Source organism: Pelobates fuscus, chromosome 1 (genome assembly GCF_036172605.1).
Source record: "Pelobates fuscus isolate aPelFus1 chromosome 1, aPelFus1.pri, whole genome shotgun sequence".
Taxonomy (NCBI): Eukaryota; Metazoa; Chordata; class Amphibia; order Anura; family Pelobatidae; genus Pelobates; species Pelobates fuscus.
Window position 1 is genome coordinate 35309924 of NC_086317.1, and position 19314 is coordinate 35329237.

At 40.3% G+C, this 19314-nt stretch overlaps 2 protein-coding genes across 2 annotated transcripts in view; both read right to left on the bottom strand.

Moving 5' to 3' along the window:
• MRPS6 (mitochondrial ribosomal protein S6) overlaps positions 1-15890 on the bottom strand; it is a 44987-nt gene extending 29097 nt beyond the window's left edge. The window contains exon 1 of the mRNA XM_063442628.1: positions 15667-15890. Coding sequence (XP_063298698.1) covers positions 15667-15711 — 45 coding nt within the window. The 5' untranslated portion in view covers positions 15712-15890. The remainder of the gene's footprint in view (positions 1-15666) is intronic.
• Positions 219-3893, bottom strand: SLC5A3 (solute carrier family 5 member 3). Its single transcript, XM_063447515.1, has one exon. It carries the CDS (start codon positions 3634-3636, stop codon positions 1489-1491), a length of 2148 nt encoding a protein of 715 aa, XP_063303585.1. The 5' UTR covers positions 3637-3893; the 3' UTR covers positions 219-1488.
• Positions 15891-19314: the final 3424 nt, after the last annotated feature.

The window sequence follows — 19314 nt, forward strand, 5'->3', positions numbered from 1 at the left end:
CAAGTGGCTGACTTGTGAATAAATTAACTCACAGCCCAATGACAAGCAAAGCTTTTTGCGGATTGGCTGAAAAGGCAGCACACATTATGATCATGGAGAAGAATCAGAAAATTGAGATAAGAATAAACAAAATGGCAAGTTTTCTAAAAGTGCCGATTTTCTTGAGCAATAAAAAGGTCCCGTAACCGTTACATACATTTGAAGTGCTCAGGTACCTAAATCATTTATTTTATTTTTAAAAATTGACAAACAGGGAACCTAATACAGCTAGTGACAGGAGCACTATAGTGTTAGGAATAAAAAAATGTGTATTCTTAATACTATAGTGTTGCTTTACGGATGCTCTCCGTTCATCTATTTGGGCAATTTTAAAATTGACTTTATTGAAGGTCATTGCGTTTTGAGTCTCACAGCTCTAGAAGCAAACACTATAGGTTGGGAACGTCATTAGACAGGTTTTGCCACCTGTCATTAAACTTTGCATACTATCAAACTACAATGATGAAACCAGTGATAAATAAATATTCTCGATCCTGCAGGTTTATGAGCTTAACTTCCCATGATGACCGAAAATTGAAATACAGTTCACAAAGCTCTGTAGTGCCAAGATTAAGTATGTTTAAATTCCACTACTAGTTGGGTGGGTGACAGGTCCACTTTCAAAATCCCCTGTGTGCATTTGTTCTCAATTTGAAGCATGAGCCTGAAGGGGTAGCTACGGCTTAGAGTTAAACCTATTTTAAAGGACGAACATTCCCTAGTCATGTATAAAAAGTCACCTCATCTCAGCGCAAATTAGATTGCAAGTTCATTGGAGCGGACACATTTACAGGCACAGTATATTGTTAGAACAGTGATTTCTATACTTTAGATGAAAGGATATTCTATTTTCATTTCAATTGCAGTATTCATTGCCATGTGCTGGTAGTTTTGTTTTCCTTTAGTTTAACAAATTAATTTCTGAATTGTGTTTTAAATCCAGAAAAACATTAGAAAAAAAAAAAGCATTATATACAAAAAAGTTCCACCATGTGAAATTTCGATGATTCTAAGCAAGCTTGATTTTGGTCTTACGGATATTACTAGGAAAGTGAAGATTGGGGATTAAGGCAACATCAAAACTTTAAAAAGAAAAAGAAATAAAAGAAATTAGGTTTAATAATTTATTGTGCCACAGCACTTTCCATTTAGACCAAATAAGGAAAACCCTACTTCGACACATTTCAATGCCTCCCAGTAAACACTCCATTCTCAATAATAAATTACATATTTGGTAGAAATACTAGGACAATTTTTTTGGGAGAAACCCTTCTCCCCCTTCTAAGTGCTTTCTATTTACGTTGGTTAAAAACAAAGACAAATAAAAATAAAACAAGTAAACAATGCCTTGAAAGATTGAGAAGTCAAAGAAAATTATCATAGTCTTAAAGGCCTTGCTTTTGTAATAGTCAAGATATTGTCTACTCCTGTAGAAGGCAGATTTTACATTTATAATGAAAAATAAACAAACATGAAAATTCCCACAGAACATACACAGACCAATCCAGTGTTGAGAATTATTTTAACAAGGGGAGTCTCTTCCAACATTTTTAAACAAACTGCTTCATCCTCCACCTCTTCTTTGAAAGTTTTTTTGTCACCAGTCTCGCTTTTATAGCCACAGAACCAGTCAAAAAATGTGGAGCATTTGCTCTTGCCCTTGGCAATCCCCTCTTTTGGAGTTTGACCCATGAGAGCTGCTTGTCCATTGGAATAGCAATCCACCGGTGTCTCTGCTTCAGAGACACTTAATGGGCTCAGAGGGTTATTGTCATCTTTGTAAGTCATCAGAAGAGTAATGTCCTCCGTTTGGATATTTTTAATGTGGTCATCTGACTTCCCGTTGGGAATTACTTGTTTTATATCATTATCAGTGCAATGTACAATTGTTTTCTCTTGTTCCTTGTAGGATTCCTCTTTGTGGGTTATTTCTTTGACCGTTTTGTTTTTAAGTGCCCAAAATGTAGTGGTCCTAATTTGCTCTTTATTTGGAGGGGATGTCAGGAGGCTAACAACGACAGCAATTATTCCAGTAATCCAGAACAAGGCAGTGGCAATGTACATGTAGTGAATATTTTTAATAAAGCTTGGTCTGTTGTCAGGTTGATCACACTCAGGAACGCGATAAACAAATGCCAAAATTAAACGTGAAACTCCCAGAACAAAACCCACCACTCCACCATAGAATGCTCCTTGCTCATTACATCGTTTCCAAAATACACCCAAAAGAAACAAAGCAGCCACTGGAGGAGTCAGATAGTCGGCCACCTCTTGAATGTACAGGTACATTTGCCCTCCTTGCATTTCTATAATGATTGGCACCCAAGCAATGCTGATAACTACCATAAAAGCCACAAACACCCTCCCAACCAGCATGAGTTCTCGAGAAGTGGCAGTCTTTCGCATAAACTTGTATATATCAAGTGTAAAGATGGTGCTTGCGCTGTTGAATATGGAGTCTAAATCACTCATCAGTGCTGCAATCATTACGGCCATCATCAGGCCTCGCAAACCAACAGGCAAGACTTTCATCACCAAACGTGGATAAGCAATGTTTGAGCAACCTGCTCTGCTCCCACAAACTTCCATACAGTGCTCTGGATTTATACAAGCAATATCATCGACAAACAGTATTCTCGAAATCATCCCAGGAATTACTATAATGAACAATGGCAAGATCTTCAGGAAACCGGCCATGAGAGTTGCTCCTTTGGCATGTGATATGTTCTTTGCAGCCAACACCCTTTGCACAATGACTTGGTCGGCACACCAATACCACACTGAGGCAGGAGTCTGGCCCAGGATAAACCCGGGCCAAGGAACGTCTTCGTCGTTCGCTTCACGCAGCATCCTGAGGGAATCTGGCTTTGGTGAAACATGGCATGAGTTTGTACTGGTAAAGTTATGGGTCAGTAATATGGATGTAATGTTTGGGGTTGCCAACATGTATCTCCTTTTGACTTCCTCAAATCCACCAATTTGTACAAAGCTGATGATGGTAAGAGTAAGGGCTCCGATAATCATGAGAAAAGCTTGGAGAGTATCTGTATAAATAACAGCCACAAGTCCACCTGTGACAGTGAGGAGAGCGGTCATTCCAATAAGCAAAATCACAGACAAGTAAAGATTCCATCCAAGAGATTCTTGAATAAACAAGGCCCCAGAATATAAGTCCACTGAGAGTTTGGTAAAAATGTACAAAATCAAAGATAATACTGCAAAGTAGACTTGGATTCTATGTCCTCCAAAACGTCTTGACAAATACTCGGGCATAGTATATACTCCAGAGCGTATATATACTGGAATGAAGACCCATCCAAGGAGTTGTAAGAGCAACAAGGCATTTAACTCCCATGCACCCACTGCAAATCCACTTGCTGCTCCCGATCCGGACAGTCCAATAAAATGTTCGCTACCAATATTGCTTACAAATAGTGAGGCACCAACAGCAGCCCAGGTCATGGAGCGACCTGCCAGAAAGTATCCACTCACGGTACTCCTGTTTGATTTCCACATGGCAAAGAATCCAAAGCATAAAACCAGCACAAAATACAATGCGACGATGGCAATATCCGCGGCTTCCAATGAAGCTCTCATGATTAGGGGATGTAGGGAGCTCACGTTTTTATAATCCTTATAAAACCTCACGTCTTAGTATACAACAGTGTAAAGAGGCTTAAAGGGTTTTTGGTTTTTTCCTTTGGTTTGCTCGCTTGATGTCAGTCCCAGCTATATCCCGGTGCTTAGCATGCACTTTAAAAATGTAATATTTTACATCGACACACTCCAAGGCATTCGGCTTTTATTTATTAATATTTTATTTTTTTTTAACCATGTAGTGCGGTCTATAGTAAGGGACCCTGCAAGGGAGCAAAAAACAAAAGACAAAAAGATACAATTAGATAAGGCATCCATGGCGAGGAGAATGACACTGGAAAACGCAACAACGTGGGTGGCAATCATACGCAGGGCTTGTTATCATTTAACAATAACCTGGTAAGTTTATCGCGATATACATGGACCCCGCTTAATAAATAATATTACAACAAAAATATACACAATTGTAGACATTATCCAATGAAAAAAAAAAAAATCTTTTTTTCATAAGCTATATATCACTTTAAATCATAAAACGTTATGACATTGTAGTAACAGATTATATTACAGAATGCAAAATGTTTTCCCCTGAATGACAAAGTGCAATGATTTTCACTGATCTGAAAGAACCCCAGTGTCTTTGCATAACTAGACAAGTACAGTAATTTCATCAATGTTTTTTTTAAATGAATGATACCCCAGGGACAGATTCACCACACTGAAAAACTCTCAACAGACAATTAAAAACAATGAGAGGACCAGGATTGGCTGACGCACAACAGCAGCTTCCTGGTCTTCAATAACAAACCTTCAATAAGGGAGTTACTTTTTTATTATTAATGGTTTGCAATACTTCTATAATGCATAAAAACAGAAGTGCAGCCTTGAGTGTCCCTTTAAAGCAGATTGGTAACTTGAACAAGTACGTAATCTGTCGGGCAACAATGCTGGCAGGCATTAATCTAAATACAGTTTTACATTTCCATCATAACAATCCTACATTAATTCACTACGTGTGATACATCGTCCTACTGTCCTAAATCAGCTTTCAGAAGATGGCAGTGATCTTTAGGATGATTGGGATAACAGGAGTAAAAACCAAATGCCACAGCACAGCCGGACTTTTTAAATGCAATAGCGTAAGGAGGGGTATGCAAAGCAGCACAATACAAACAGATCAGCCGAGACATTAAAACAGAACAGAACAGGAACATAAAGGTATGTGGACATCATATGAAAAAGAACATTAGCTCCTTCAATGCATACATACCTTTCTCAAACACCATGTGCAAATTAGTTATATTATATTTAACCTTATTGCATATATACAGAATAGATACACCCACGCACCATTTCTCACCATCTTAAAAACTTGAAATAAATTGATTTGGTGTTCTGGTTCATAACTCTATTATTCTGTGACTTGTCTGAGGATTTTTCCCAGGAACAATTTCAAATATCACCTGGGACTTTGGCCTTTAAGTTGACCCTTCCATCAATGCAGCATCCCAAGTCACCAACCAGCCTTAAAGGGACCATATAGTCCCGAAAATAATATTTTTTTCGGGACTATAAGTTGCCTTCTGTCCACCCTCAATTTGCTCAATACAATTAAGTTCAATAAAAACTGCAGCCTCCTGACACTCCTCCAGTGATGTCAGCATCCAATCTGATATCAGCTGTGGTCTCCTCCAATCAAATGATTACCAGATGATGAGTCACTCAGATTGAAGGAGAAAGTTTCACAGTGCATTCCCAACAGCCACGCGGTTATCCATGTAAAAGGGGAGAGCAGCTTGATCCCGATCACATCGGCTCCCTCCTCACTGTCACCTGAAGAGAGGGACAGTTCTCTCCACTCTTTTGTCATGAAATAATAGGTTATTTATGCATACTGACTTAAAAAATAAGTGTACATGTTACTTTTATAGAATATAAATAAAGAAAAATAAAAACGCTGGTGGTCATTTGCAAATAACTTGATAATGATAGGTTAAACTGCGATAGTATGGACATAATCATGTTATACACAATGTTCAACATAGTATGGATATAACAGATACATTATTTACCAAAGGTTCCCATTTGTGATCGCACCACTTCTTACGTTAGAGCCAAGCTCTATTGTGGTTCCCAAACCAGTCTTCATACACACCAATAGTTGAGGATCTATTTCCAATGAAGATACTGACAAGCTATAGACCATTGGTGCCTTTAAGACTGGGATGGCAGCCCTGGAGTGCATATTCCACCATTGTAGACTGTTATATTTGGGGGTGAAATGCATCGCATAATTAACAGAGCTTTATGTAATTCTATCAGACTTTGTAATTCCAGTTATTTGTCAAATATGTCACCAGTATCACAGCAACAAAGAAAGAAAAAAAGGAGTATGTGAAATGGGTGCATGTGTACCTGGGGGTTTTCAAGACACATTTTACAGATCATGTTTTTGATTGTGGCATTGAACCTATGGCAAAAAAAAAAAAATCTATGCCAGCCACATAAGTCATTGTGCCATATATTGTCGCATGTAATATGTAAGGCTATATATGTTGCTTTTTCTGATATAAAATATTGGTCCTTTCAGAGTAAAAACGTTTAATTATACAGTAAGCATACTCACATGCAGACACAGACAGACAATCTCACTGAAACACACACACACACAAGCAATCTCACAGATATACATAAGCTCATTGACATAAAAACAAAAGCTCACTCACTAGCAGGCGCGCACACACACACACACACAGTGGTTCTGGTGTCTATAGCCTGTCCTTGCAGGCTTTTCAATGTAAACACTGACCTATCAGAGAAAAGGCAGTGTTTACATTGCTTCCTAGTGACACTGCTGGTGACAGTCACTCAGAGAGTCACTAGAGGTGCTTCCTGTGTCAGTGCTGCACATTTAGGGCCTCCACGCTCCCCATAGAGATAAATTGATTCAATGCATCTCTATGAGGAGATGCTGATTGGTGTAGCGTTTTGCAGCCAATCCTATGGCAAAGCTTGATGATCTCGGCCATAGAGGCAAGGCCAGTCGAGGGGAGACCAGCACGGCGTTTAAAAAAAAAAAGGCGATTAAAGACACAGAGACACACACACACACATATATATCATGACAGACACACACACACACACACACATTATTGCTACAGCTGAGTGTGCTGGAGGCCACAGGGAGAGACAGAGACAGCACAGCTCCCCCTGCGGCCGCCAGCACAGCTCCCCCTGCGGCCGCCAGCACACCCAGCTGTCTGCCCGGCCCCAGGTGCCGACTGCCCACCGGGAAATCCCGGTATCCCAGTGGACCAGTCCGGCCCTGCGTAAGAGTACAGCATAGAAACCAATAATGTGAAGGCAGATAAGAACCATTGGCCCATCAAGTCTGCCCAATATTTGAAATACTTTTAATTAGTTCCTGGCCTTATCTTATAGCTAGGTTAGCCTTATGCCTATTCCACGCATGCTTAAACTCCCTCACTGTGTTAACCTCCACCACTTCAGCTGGAAGCCTATTCCATGCATCCACTACCCTCTACAGTAAAGTAATACTTCCTGATATTATTTTTAAACCTTTGTCCCTCTAATTTAAGACTGTCCTCTTGTTGTGGTAGTTTTTCTTCTTTTAAATATAGTCTCCTCCTTTACTGTGTTGATTTCCTTTATGTATCTAAATGGTTCTATCATATCACCCTTGTCTCGTCTTTCCTCCAAGCTATACATGTTAAGTTCCTTTAACCTTTCCTGGTAAGTTTTATCCTGCAATCCATGAACCAGTTTAGTAGCCCTTCTCTGAACTCTCTCTAAGGTATCAATATCCTTCTGGAGATACAGTCTCCAGTACTGCGTACAGTACTCCAAGTGAGGTCTCACCAGTGTTCTGTACAATGGCATGAGCACTTCCCTCGTTCTACTGCTAATACCTCTCCCTTTACAACCAAGCATTCTGCTAGCATTGCCTGCTGCTCTATTACATTAAGGTCTATAAAGAGAATCCAACCACGGACAAAGCCAATTCCCTGCAGCCGTCACTGGTGCTACTGTCAGGACTGCAGCTCTGCACCGAGTCTAAGAAAGTCAGGTGGAGGAAAAACACAAAAGACAAAAGCAGTCCCTACTTAGTCTCTGTATTTCTCTTGCCTGGGTTGGAATTTCAGTGAAATTTCGACACAGTCATAATGAGTATTTAAGATCTCTATCTTTATGAAATACTCATTTTCCAGAAGGGGGGTGAAAGTGCTGCTTTAAGTTAAAGATGTTCTGGTGCTTTGACTGTGCCTTTAAATAAATATGCAAACATTTCCTATTCTGAGGGTGCTAATTCAGAAGCAATTACCATGGAACTCAATAGAATGTCTCCATTGCACAATTTGCCCAGAATAGCAAGTTTTTCCTTTAAATCATTTTAAAAGAACTAGCTGCCCTTAAATAGGCTTATGTGGGGTGCACGTGTCTGGACCCAGATATAGCTTATTGGACTCACTGGATCAGTGTATTATCCAGACTCCCATTAGCCTAATTTCATGTTGTATAACATTTGGATTTTATATAACTCGTAAGGAGCTTGTTTCTCACAATGTAAGAAAGATCTACAGACTAGCCAAGTGAAAGCATTCACTGATAAAAAGTTCTCGTTCAGTCGTAAGGAATGCTCGAAAATCTGCAAAATGAACTTTTTATTTTTATTTTTTTTAAAGCCCTGTAATCTCTACTTACTAAGTAAGTCCTCTTTTCAACATTTTATTAAGAAAGCAAATGAAAAATAAAACGTACACAAAGAAAGGATTAAGTGTTACTCCTGCAGAGGTAAATTATTGGAAAACAGGAGCCAATATTTTAATAGATTTTACCTCCCAGCAAGTAAATGGGGGCGTCCTGCCAGATTGAGGACATGGCTTTTTAAGAACAATCACGAAGTTTGTACAGTGGTGGAAATGGCAGAAATTGTGGGCAACAAACAAACAAACAAAGAACAGCTGTTAGGGCTGTTGTTATATTACTTTAACCTCTGTAGTCCTGGGCACACAGGCACCCTAACAGCACACGCATGTGCATGGTCCTATGGAAGGAGGGACTGAATGTACATGCACATCTATGGCATTTTCCATGCAAACGACCGAGTCCGCATTATGTGCATTGCCCTCACCTGGAGACCCAGCATAACTTGTTGTGAAGAGGTTAATACTGTGGAACATGGCTAAGCCAATAGTGAGATACTTTCTATCTAATTCTAAACAGTAGACCAATTGACAGCTTCAGATGAAACTGCTGAGTACCCAATTACATATCACAGTATTGGCGGGTACGTCTCAGATGTTTGAATTTAGGCAAAGCCCAATACAGGCATTGACAACAAATAGCGGAAGTTCACAAGTTGATTTTATACACATACACACGTGTGGTTCGGGTATAGGAAGATATGCTGTGGGTTTTTGCCTTTTTAAATAATAAAGTTACCTTTTTTCCATAAATTCACAATTTGCCTGCAATGTCTCTACGAATAAAGCCTTTATCTGGGGAAAATTACAAAAATTGACTGTGGTAGTGCCGCCTTTCGTCATGCATAGAGAGTATACTAGTAGTCCCTATTTTGTCTTATGATATCTTTTAACTGTGTTGGAATTTCAGTGAAATTTTAACCCAGCCAATGTGAGTATTTGATAAAGATAAAATCTTTATGAAATACTTTTACAATGCAACTTTCCCAAGTTTTATAAAAATGGTGTGATAAATCCACACATCCAGGGCTAAACTCCACGTCGGCAGCCTTCTCCCTCACCAGGAAAAGGCTCCACCAATATGGAGCCATTCACTCTAGACTAGGAAGCTGATCTCAAACTGCTGAGGTTTTTCGGGGAATTAATATTTTATTCCTCAGTCCCACATGATGAGTGGAACCTTTTTTGCAAAGCTGATAGCAGTATTTGTCTCTGAGTCTGACCCCAGCCTGCTGCATTAGAAAAGGGGACCAAAAGATACCTGGGGATCCCCTCTGTCGGTTGGGCCCACATTTATTGGCCACAGACTGACTGAAGAGCTCAAAAATGAGTGCTGCATGTGTCTCTTTAAATTCATTTAAACAGACACTCCAGACCCATAAATCACTTTAGCTTGACTAAAAAACTTTATTTGTAAAGACTATGTCCTCTTTTTTTTCATTTTGCAAATCGTGCATATTTCTATAGAAATTTACACTTTTATAAATTAACCCCCATGGTTTTCAAGCAGACAACATGCCCTGTTACTTTCTGGTTTGGTCAGCTCAGTGGAACTAAACTCAAGAGGCAGCAAATGCCAAGAGTATCTGCCTTGCAAAGACTTCTCACTGAGCTGTATTGGGAAGTCTGTAATTGGACAGCCATAGAAAGTGTGGGCGGGGTTAGAAGGGGAGGGCTTGCAAAGGCTGCAGACAAGAGATCTGCATGTTTTGCAAGCTGGTTTTAGAAATACCCCCAATGATAAAATGCATATTTAAATGTATACATGTTTTCATTGGGGATAAATCTACTGATCAATGATTTTTAATTTATGTATTTTTTGGGCACTGGAGTGTACCTTTAAATACCTGGCTGAGCAACCGCTGTCAGTCACGGTGATTTTAAACATGCCATTGTCACTCCCTATTGTCAGGGACAACCCAAGGGTCTGAAAAAGCCCTGGAAAGATCTTCCTGCTTGTCCCTGCTCCTGGATTGGTAATGGGCTTTGCCAGCTGCCCAGCACCAATCCCTGTGTAGAGGAGCTGCAGTATGAGAGAGAGCTCTTCCTTACACGTTGCAGTCACACAGTGAGCTCTGTACTGTTTGAGCTGGGAAATCCCTCTGCTGATGTCAGTAGAGGGTATCTATCTGGGGTGTAATAAGGAGATCTTTTAGAGGAAGAATTACAGGTAGTATTAGGGAAAATGTATATACGTGGGCTATTATTATTTATTTATTATTGCTATTTATAAAGCGCACACAGATTCCGCAGCGCTGTACAATTAGTGGAGAAACGTACAATATACACATACAAATACAAGAGGTAAGAGAGCCCTGCCCGTAAGCTGATATCTAGCCATTGGAGCTCTTTTATACAAAGTGCTTGGCTAGATGGCCCGTGAGCTTACAATCTAAAGGATATCATGTAAACTGTGAACAGTAGCAGAATACAAATATGGGGTGTAGTGGGACGTATGCTTTTTGTTTTTAATTATATTTTGACCTAGTTTTGTCACTTTCTACAAATGTAAACTTTTATGTAGAGGTTTTGGATCCCGCGACTACTATAAAGCGTATTTCTCAGCATGCCAAGTTCTGCAAAGTTTTAGCTTTAAAACGGTAATTCACTCCTTGCAAGATTTGTTTTACAACTTCTATAAATTAACAAAAATCCTAGACATATGGGGCATAACGACAATCAGGGCTAATTAATGAAAATATTCGGAGTAGTTTTGTGGAGTTGCACTTGGTGTGTAGAAATGATTAAATGGAAAACTGGGAATAATGTGTTTTTATTTTTTTATGTTACTCCTATTTAACCCCTTAAGGACACAACTTCTGGAATAAAAAGGGAATCATGACAGGCTATCAAAATAAAGCATTTTAACTCCTTTAAAAATTATATAGAATATGTGTGGCTGCTCTTAAACAGAAAGGGTGAAATTGTGGTAAAATAAACACATGGCAAAAAGTGCCAATAAGGCCTTGATTATAAATGCGTTGCATCTAAAAAAATAAATTAAAAAAAAGCCTCGATCCTTAAAGGACCACTCTAGGCACCCAGACGAGTTCAGCTTAATGAAGTGGTCTGGGTGCCAGGTACCTCTAGGATTAACCCTTTTTTTTTATAAACATAGCAGTTTCAGAGAAACTGCTATGTTTATAATGAGGGTTAATCCAGCCTCCAAATCCTCTAGTGGCTGTCTCACTGACAGCCGCTAGAGGCGCTTGCGTGATTCTCACTGTGAAAATCACAGTGAGAGCACGCAAGCGTCCATAGGAAAGCATTATGAATGCTTTCCTATGCGACCGGCTGAATGCGAGCGCGGCTCCTGCCGCGCATGCGCATTCAGCCGATGACGTCGCAAGGAAGAAGGAGAGGAGGAGGAAAGCTCCCTGCCCGGCGCTGGAAAAAGAGGTAAGTTTAACCCCTTCCTCTCTCCAGAGCCCGGCGGGAGGGGGTCCCTGAGGGTGGGGGCACCCTCAGGGTACTCTAGTGCCAGGAAAACGAGTGTTTTCCTGGCACTAGAGTGGTCCTTTCAGGGCCGCCATCAGGGCATGACAACCATAACAGTTGTCATGGGCCCGGCGGCCCTGGGGGGCCCGGCCGCCCGGGCCCCACGTGTGGGGCCCATCGGGTGGCCCACACACTTAAGGCCACCCGATGAGCCCCCTCCTTCAGGGGCCCGGTCAGCGCTATGGCCGTTGTATAGCGCGACCGGGCCCCTTAAAAAAAAAAAAAAAAAAAAAAAAAAAAAAGCAGCCGCAAGTGCTGCTGGGAGGAAGTGCTCACTTCCTCCCAGCTCACTCCGCGCGGGAGGAGCGCGCCCGCCCAGCCGTAAAGAGGGAGAGCCCAGCAATGAAGAGGGAGCAGCGCCGACTCCCATCATCCCCAGCCACCCTCCTGCAAAGAAAAAGTAAGAGACAGGAGGGTGGCTGGAAAATGAGCTGTGTGTGTGCATGTATGTATGTATGTATGTATGTATGTCTGTGTCTGTATGCATGTATGTGTATGTCTGTAGGTCTGTGTGTCTGTATGCATGTATGTGTATGTGTGTCTGTCTGTCTGTATGTATGTCTGTATGCATGTTTGTGTATGTCTGTCTGTATGCATGTATGTCTGTCTGTCTATGTCTGTATGCATGTATGTATGTCTGTCTGGATGCATGCATGTCTGTCTGTATGTCTATGTCTGTCTGTATGCGTGTATGTCTGTGTGTCTGTATGCATGTATGTGTATGTATGTCTGTCTGCATGTCTGTATGCATGTATGTCTATGTATGTATGTATGTCTGTCTGCATGTATGTCTATGTATGTATGTATGTCTGTCTGCATGTATGTCTATGTATGTATGTCTGTCTGCGTGTATGTCTGTCTGTCTGCATGTATGTCTGTCTGTATGCATGTATGTCTGTCTGTATGCATGTATGTCTGTCTGTATGCATGTATGTCTATGTATGTATGTATGTCTGTATGCATGTATGTCTATGTATGTATGTATGTCTGTCTGCATGTATGTCTATGTATGTATGTCTGTCTGCATGTATGTCTATGTATGTATGTCTGTCTGCATGTATGTCTATGTATGTATGTCTGTCTGCGTGTATGTCTGTCTGTCTGCATGTATGTCTGTCTGTATGCATGTATGTCTGTCTGTATGCATGTATGTCTGTCTGTATGCATGTATGTCTGTCTGTATGCATGTATGTCTGTGTGTCTGGATGCATGTATGTGTATGTATATCTGTATGTGTATGTATGTCTGTCTGCATGCATTTATGTCTGTCCGTATGTCTATGTGTGTATGTATGTATGTATGTATGTATGTCTGTCTGTATGTATGTATATGTCTGTATGTATGTATGTATGTATGTCTGGATGCATGTATGTATGTATGTCTGGATGCATGTCTGTGTGTATGTCTATGTCTGTCTGACTGCATGCATGTCTACGTATGTATGTCTGTCTATGTATGTTTGTGTATGTCTGTATGCATACATGTATGTCTGTATGCATGTATGTCTGTATGTATGTGTATATGTATGTCTGTATGTCATTATATATGTATGTCTGTATGAATGTATGTCTGCATATTATTATGAACGTAGGTCTGTGTGTATGTGTGTATGGATGTCTGTATGCATGTATGTCTGTATATATGCATGTATGTCAGTCTGTATGTCTGTATGCCATTATGAATGTATGTGTGTATGGATGTCAGTGTCTGTATGTATGAATGTGTGTGTGTGTGTGTGTGTGTGTGTGTGTGTGTATGTATGTGTGTCTGTCTGTCACTATGTATGCCTGTGTGTATGTCTCAGTATGTGTGTGTCAGTATGTATGCCTGTATGTCTGTTTCAGTATGTGTGTCTGTTAGTATGTATCAGTGTGTGCGTTTGTGTCTGTGTGTGGACCCAGTGAGCGGTATTTGGAGGTGGGCCCCAGGGGGCCCAGACCCTGAGCTGAGTTAGGGGCCCCAAAATTTCTGGTGGCGGCCCTGGGTCCTTTAAGAGGTTAATGAAATATAGAATAATAAAAAGTAAATTAAAAAGGACAAAGCATTAGGTATATTGCCCTCTCAAAAAGAACAAACAAACATGTAATAACTCAAAAAAAGTCCCCATGTGTTATGATCAAGTGATACTTTGTGTAGGCCAGGAGTGAGTAATCGTACAGATCTCCAGGAGCTATTAGATTTCCAATCATACCACTCTCAGCCAGCCTTTCACCATAAATAAAATGGCATTATCTTGTCTCTGTGGTTGCCTGTATTTTTATTCTTCAGTCTCTACAAGTTTATTCCTCAGACACCAACATCGAAGACAAAATGCCATAGGGAATTATAAAAAAAAAAAAAGGTTTATGCTAATCTAGGCCTGCATTTAGCAGTTTGGTCATCTATTCACTAATACACAGTGTTCAGGGGAGGGGCGGGGGAATAATAATTAGTGTAGTAAATATACTAAAGAGTCGCTCTGTTTTAGCCAAAATGTTGCCAGTCAGTTAATAAAATCTATAAATGATCGCTGTAGATACAGGGTGACTTGCTCAGCAATGATTATTGCAGGCAAACGTCTAATCTGAGACATTCTTAGACTCCTCCGCAAAAATCAATAATTCAGACCATGTGATCATCAGTAATCAAGTGGTTAGAATATTTTTAAACTACTCTGGGATAGCAAAGTTTTATGAGAAACAAACAGCTCCAAAGGTGGACTGGTACAGACAGAGAGGGGAAGGTACAGACTGTTTGGTTCCAGTCATTTACATGCACTGTCTTCATTTTCCACCACACGTTGTGTTTCTTTCATGCATACAATCACAACAGGAAGCAAGCACAGTAATGGAACACACTGTAACCAAAAAGAGTTACACAGAAGAAGGATTGGGGTTTTTTTTTTTTCTCTCTCTGGTAAACTAAGGGTTAAAACCTCTCATGTTAAAAGCCTTTAAGATGAAATGACTCAAAAACTTGGCACTTGCAGGCTCCATTCATTCTCAAACACCACAAACATTAATAAACATAACAGAAAGCATTTACATAGAAGCAGAAACATCTAAACATATGTTTGTGTGTATTTGCCATCCAGACAGATCTGATGACAGCTGCACACTCACTAAAGGTCATCTGAGAGGTGTATCCATTCTGTGTGATCCTCTGACATTCTAAGACAGAACGTGCAGAGTACAGAAACACAACAACCTGTTGTAGCTGTCACACAGGTATAGCTTGACATTAGGATACAAAGTAAATGGTTTATAATTAGATATATATTTTAATTTATTACGCGGTAATAGGGAATCTCAAAAAAAAAATTGTGCTAAAAAAAAAAAAATACTAATATACTATTACAGGAATTGATAGATGCCAAAAAACGACTACTCCACTAACAAAACACAGCTAATGGGTATGTATTTATGTTTTTGTGTACTCCCCCATGTTGTGATGTGATGTGCGTACAAAGGCACTCATTGCATCCACACATCCAAAAATACAAACATACAAACACACAGCTAACACGTTAAGAATAAAAAAAGAAACACACTATAGACAAAGACAGACAACACAGAAATGAAGCATGCATTGGAAGCTGGGAATTGGGACTGCGCAATATAGCCGAAATGCTAGCCTCACCACTGGCAGGGGGTTAACAACCACCCACTGGCAGCTGGCATCCCACTTACCTTCAGGGACCTTTAACAGACACCCTGTGGGTCTGGTCACCCTGTGCCTGTGCTAGGTAAGTGACCTTACATGTTCCAAGCAGGAGGAAGCACGTTTTCTGTAAGAGAAGAGAAGGAAGCGGTGTGACAATGGCACTCACCCTCTGCATGGCCTTCAGGATCAGAGACAGCTCGTATCTGGGCATGTCCAGGGGGTTCTAGCAGCAGGGGGAGAAGCTTGGTCCCAGTCTGTCCAGGAGGTACTGGCTCTGCCTAAACACGAGTGAATATAATCCAGGAGCTCAGCTTAAAGGGCGTACAGAGAGAGCTGGCAGACAGAGAGAGACCTGCCTTCTCCTCCTCCCCTTCCTCTGCAAGCCTGGCCCCCTCCATTACTGGGACTCAGCCTCTGTCCCTCTGAGCTTGGTGGAGATGTAGTCACTGTGCTTTATTCAAAACACCACAGAGTCAAGTCATGTTCTCATTTCACTCATATTCTGGGAGATGGGGAAGGTGTTGCAAAGTTCTAAAAGTGAAACAGTTACCAGGGAAGCCATGCAATCAATAGCAGTGCTCTGGTTTCCATGGTGATTGCTCCTCTTGCCCCACAGAATTTATATATATATATATATATATATATATATATATATATATATATATATATATATATATATATATATATATATATAGGGGGGGGGGTAAATGTGTTCAGAAAAGTGTTTTGTTGGGGAGGGGGGTTTGGTTTTTTTGAGAGTTTTAAAAAATCTGCTTCCGTTTATTTATGTGTTTTTAAAGTAGTCTGAAAAGTATACATTTTCTTCTTTGAGTGTTTTAACAACTTTTTGTGTATTTACAATTATGCCCCATTAACCAAGAACACTGTGTGGATATTCGGTTTGTTTTCTGCCTCGCTTTTGTTGCAAAAATAAAACAACTTAATATTAATTAATTGAATGTGTTATTCAAAGTGTAATGAAAAAGAAAACGTAAGAAAAAAAAGCTCAGAAGTAGTGTATGGTGAAAAGAGACTAAAACACTGGTATTTACACAGGACTGGCCTCAAATGTGTGTGACGGGGTGCACACAGAAAGGGGGTACTGCCAACTGCCATGGATAAACTGCTATGGAGTGCAGAGAACCACAACGGAGGAAGCCAGCAACTGAGAGATAACTAGGGGTGATGGCGGCTAGGGAGAAATAACCAAGGGGTGGTCTGGGAAGATATAACAGGGGAAACTGGGGATAGATAACTGGGTGGTGTGCAAAGCAGAGGTTACTGGGGAGCGGGGGGGGGGGGTTCTAGGGAGAGACAACTAGGGAAAAAGAAGAGAAAGCTAATGGGGAGGTAGAGGGAAACGAGGATTTGTACAAGTGTGATTTACAATTTTCACAATGCTCAGTTAGTTCTTAAGACTGTCTGAATATCATGTGAATTGCACTTCACTTTGCTTCAGTCATCATGGAGACCTAATTTTAGATTGCACACACAAACACAGATATACATACATAGTTATATTGCACATGCACACTGGAACACACGCATGCTGACATTGTATACACACACAGGATCAAAAACATATGCAAACTGAATTAGCGCATACACCAGGATCACCAACAAAGAATACTGTCACTGTACCCTTACATGGGAACGCAGGACACCAACATACACACACACGGTAACATATCGACATCACACACACGGTAACATATCGACATCACACACACGGTAACATATCGACATCACACACACGGTAACATATCAGGTAATGCCAACTTACACACGTACAGACCTTGCAAAAACAACACACACAGTACATAGACATATACATAGTTGTGCACATACAATAATACTGTAACTCATCCACTGACAGAGCACACACATACATTGTGATAATGATTAACACTGTTCACACAATACACTAAGATCTAACACAGAGAGACATTCACACGTACTGCACACACAAAATCTCTCACATGCACTAATATATATCTATATATTAAAAAGCTACTCTGACAATAACAGTCACACTAAGACAATCTTACATGACTGTTTTATGTTAAAAGTGTCCTGTACCTCTCTCTACATTAAATGACAATTAGTAATGATGAGTAGGTGAACACTGATGGGGATGTCACTCCTAGGTTTTGCACAGTGCACATAAAGGCCTTAAAGGGATACTACACTGCCCAAATAAAAACAAAAAAATAATCACTGTTTAGTAGATTTACCACCAATGAAAACAGACCCCCCCCCCCATTGGTCTAATAACTAAAAACAGTTTGCAAAAGTTGAAGATCTCTTGCCTGCAGCCTTTGCAACCCCTCCCGTAACACCACTGAGACTTTCAGTGGCTGTCCAATCACAGACATCCCAAATGCTTTGCAAGGCAGGTGCTCTGGGCAATTACTGAGTTTATTTCCACTGAGATAAACAAACCAGGAGGTAACAGTAGTTACAGCCTTAGGGGTGTAGCAAGGTTGATGTATAAAAGTGCTATTGAAATCTGCACTTTTTAAAAAAAAATGAACAAAAGAGGACATACTTCATGCCTATGAGCACCTTAGCAAGCTAAAGTGCTTTAGGGTTCTGGAGTGGTCCTTTAATTCACACACACAAAAAAAATGATTATAAGAAACTTTTTTCCCCATAAATCATCCCCATTTACTACCATTTGTCTGCCTTAAAAACTCTTTTGCCACAACTCCAAATTAAACCTCAGGATATTTTTTTTCATTAACATATATGAGAAACTCTAGAGCTTGCAATGTAGTTGATATAAAAATAATACTGTTTTATTCTAACCCATCGTTATGTAACAATTAGATAGACACCAAACACTAAGCGGTTTGTGGGATGAGTAGTAATCCTCAAAAGCAGCTCTACCAATCAGGATAAGTGGAGCTGCTCTGTAAAACTAAAGCAAGCATAGCACAAATGTGACCAGTTTAAATATATCCCTGTTTATTGAAGCAGGCTATGTTAAGGTCTCACTCATGCGCGTTCCACAGCTCGGCTCATTCTAAATATTATGTTTCAGATGTGTTTCCCCAAAGAATATATTTCATATTTTTTTCATGTAGTGGGAATTGTGACCCATTTTTTACCCAAGTGAGTCATTGTTAGTGTATCTCTTAAATTCCCTCTCTCTCTCTCTCGCTCTCTCTTTTCTTGAACGATCAAAATCTGAAATCAAGGAAATCACGAATGCCATTTGTGAACCACTCCTGAAACACCGTGCTTTAACCCTTACAACCTAGTACATATCCTGTACTGAGTAATAGGAGCTGCAAGAGTAACAATGACATAGCATGCTTATAAATTGTGCACAAATCAATATTTATTTTGACATTTGAGCTCAGTTTTTAGTATTTCTTTGGGGGGAGTGAATTTTGCCCAATGAGATGAGAGCCCACTGATACCAGCAATTCTCAAGGATTACAGCATTTATATTCTGATCCCATGACATCGTGTGAATACCATATAACATCAAGCCAACACATTGAAATGCACAGTTGTTTACTGTGGGAAATACTGAAAGCATTAAGATTGGCTGAGGATCATTTCAAGCCAAAAAAAAAAAAAGATCCCGTAACTGTAAGGTAAATAATTAACCGTTTATTGCAGCTTTTTTTAGCTCTAACTAGTGCACGCAGATCTCCGTATAACACCTTTTATAAGAATGTAAGGCCTGCACGGTAGTAGCACAGTAGTCTGGGGTGGGAGAGGAGTTTGTAGGGTGTGGGATGGGGGGAAGCTGAAGGGTTGTTGCGTAGGGAAGGGTGGGGGTGTAGGGGTTTTTCTCTTTGGG

Coding starts and splice junctions, on each gene's coding strand:
- SLC5A3 (XM_063447515.1), bottom strand. CDS start 3,636: ATGAGAGCTTCATTGGAAGCCGCGGATATTGCCATCGTCGCATTGTAT.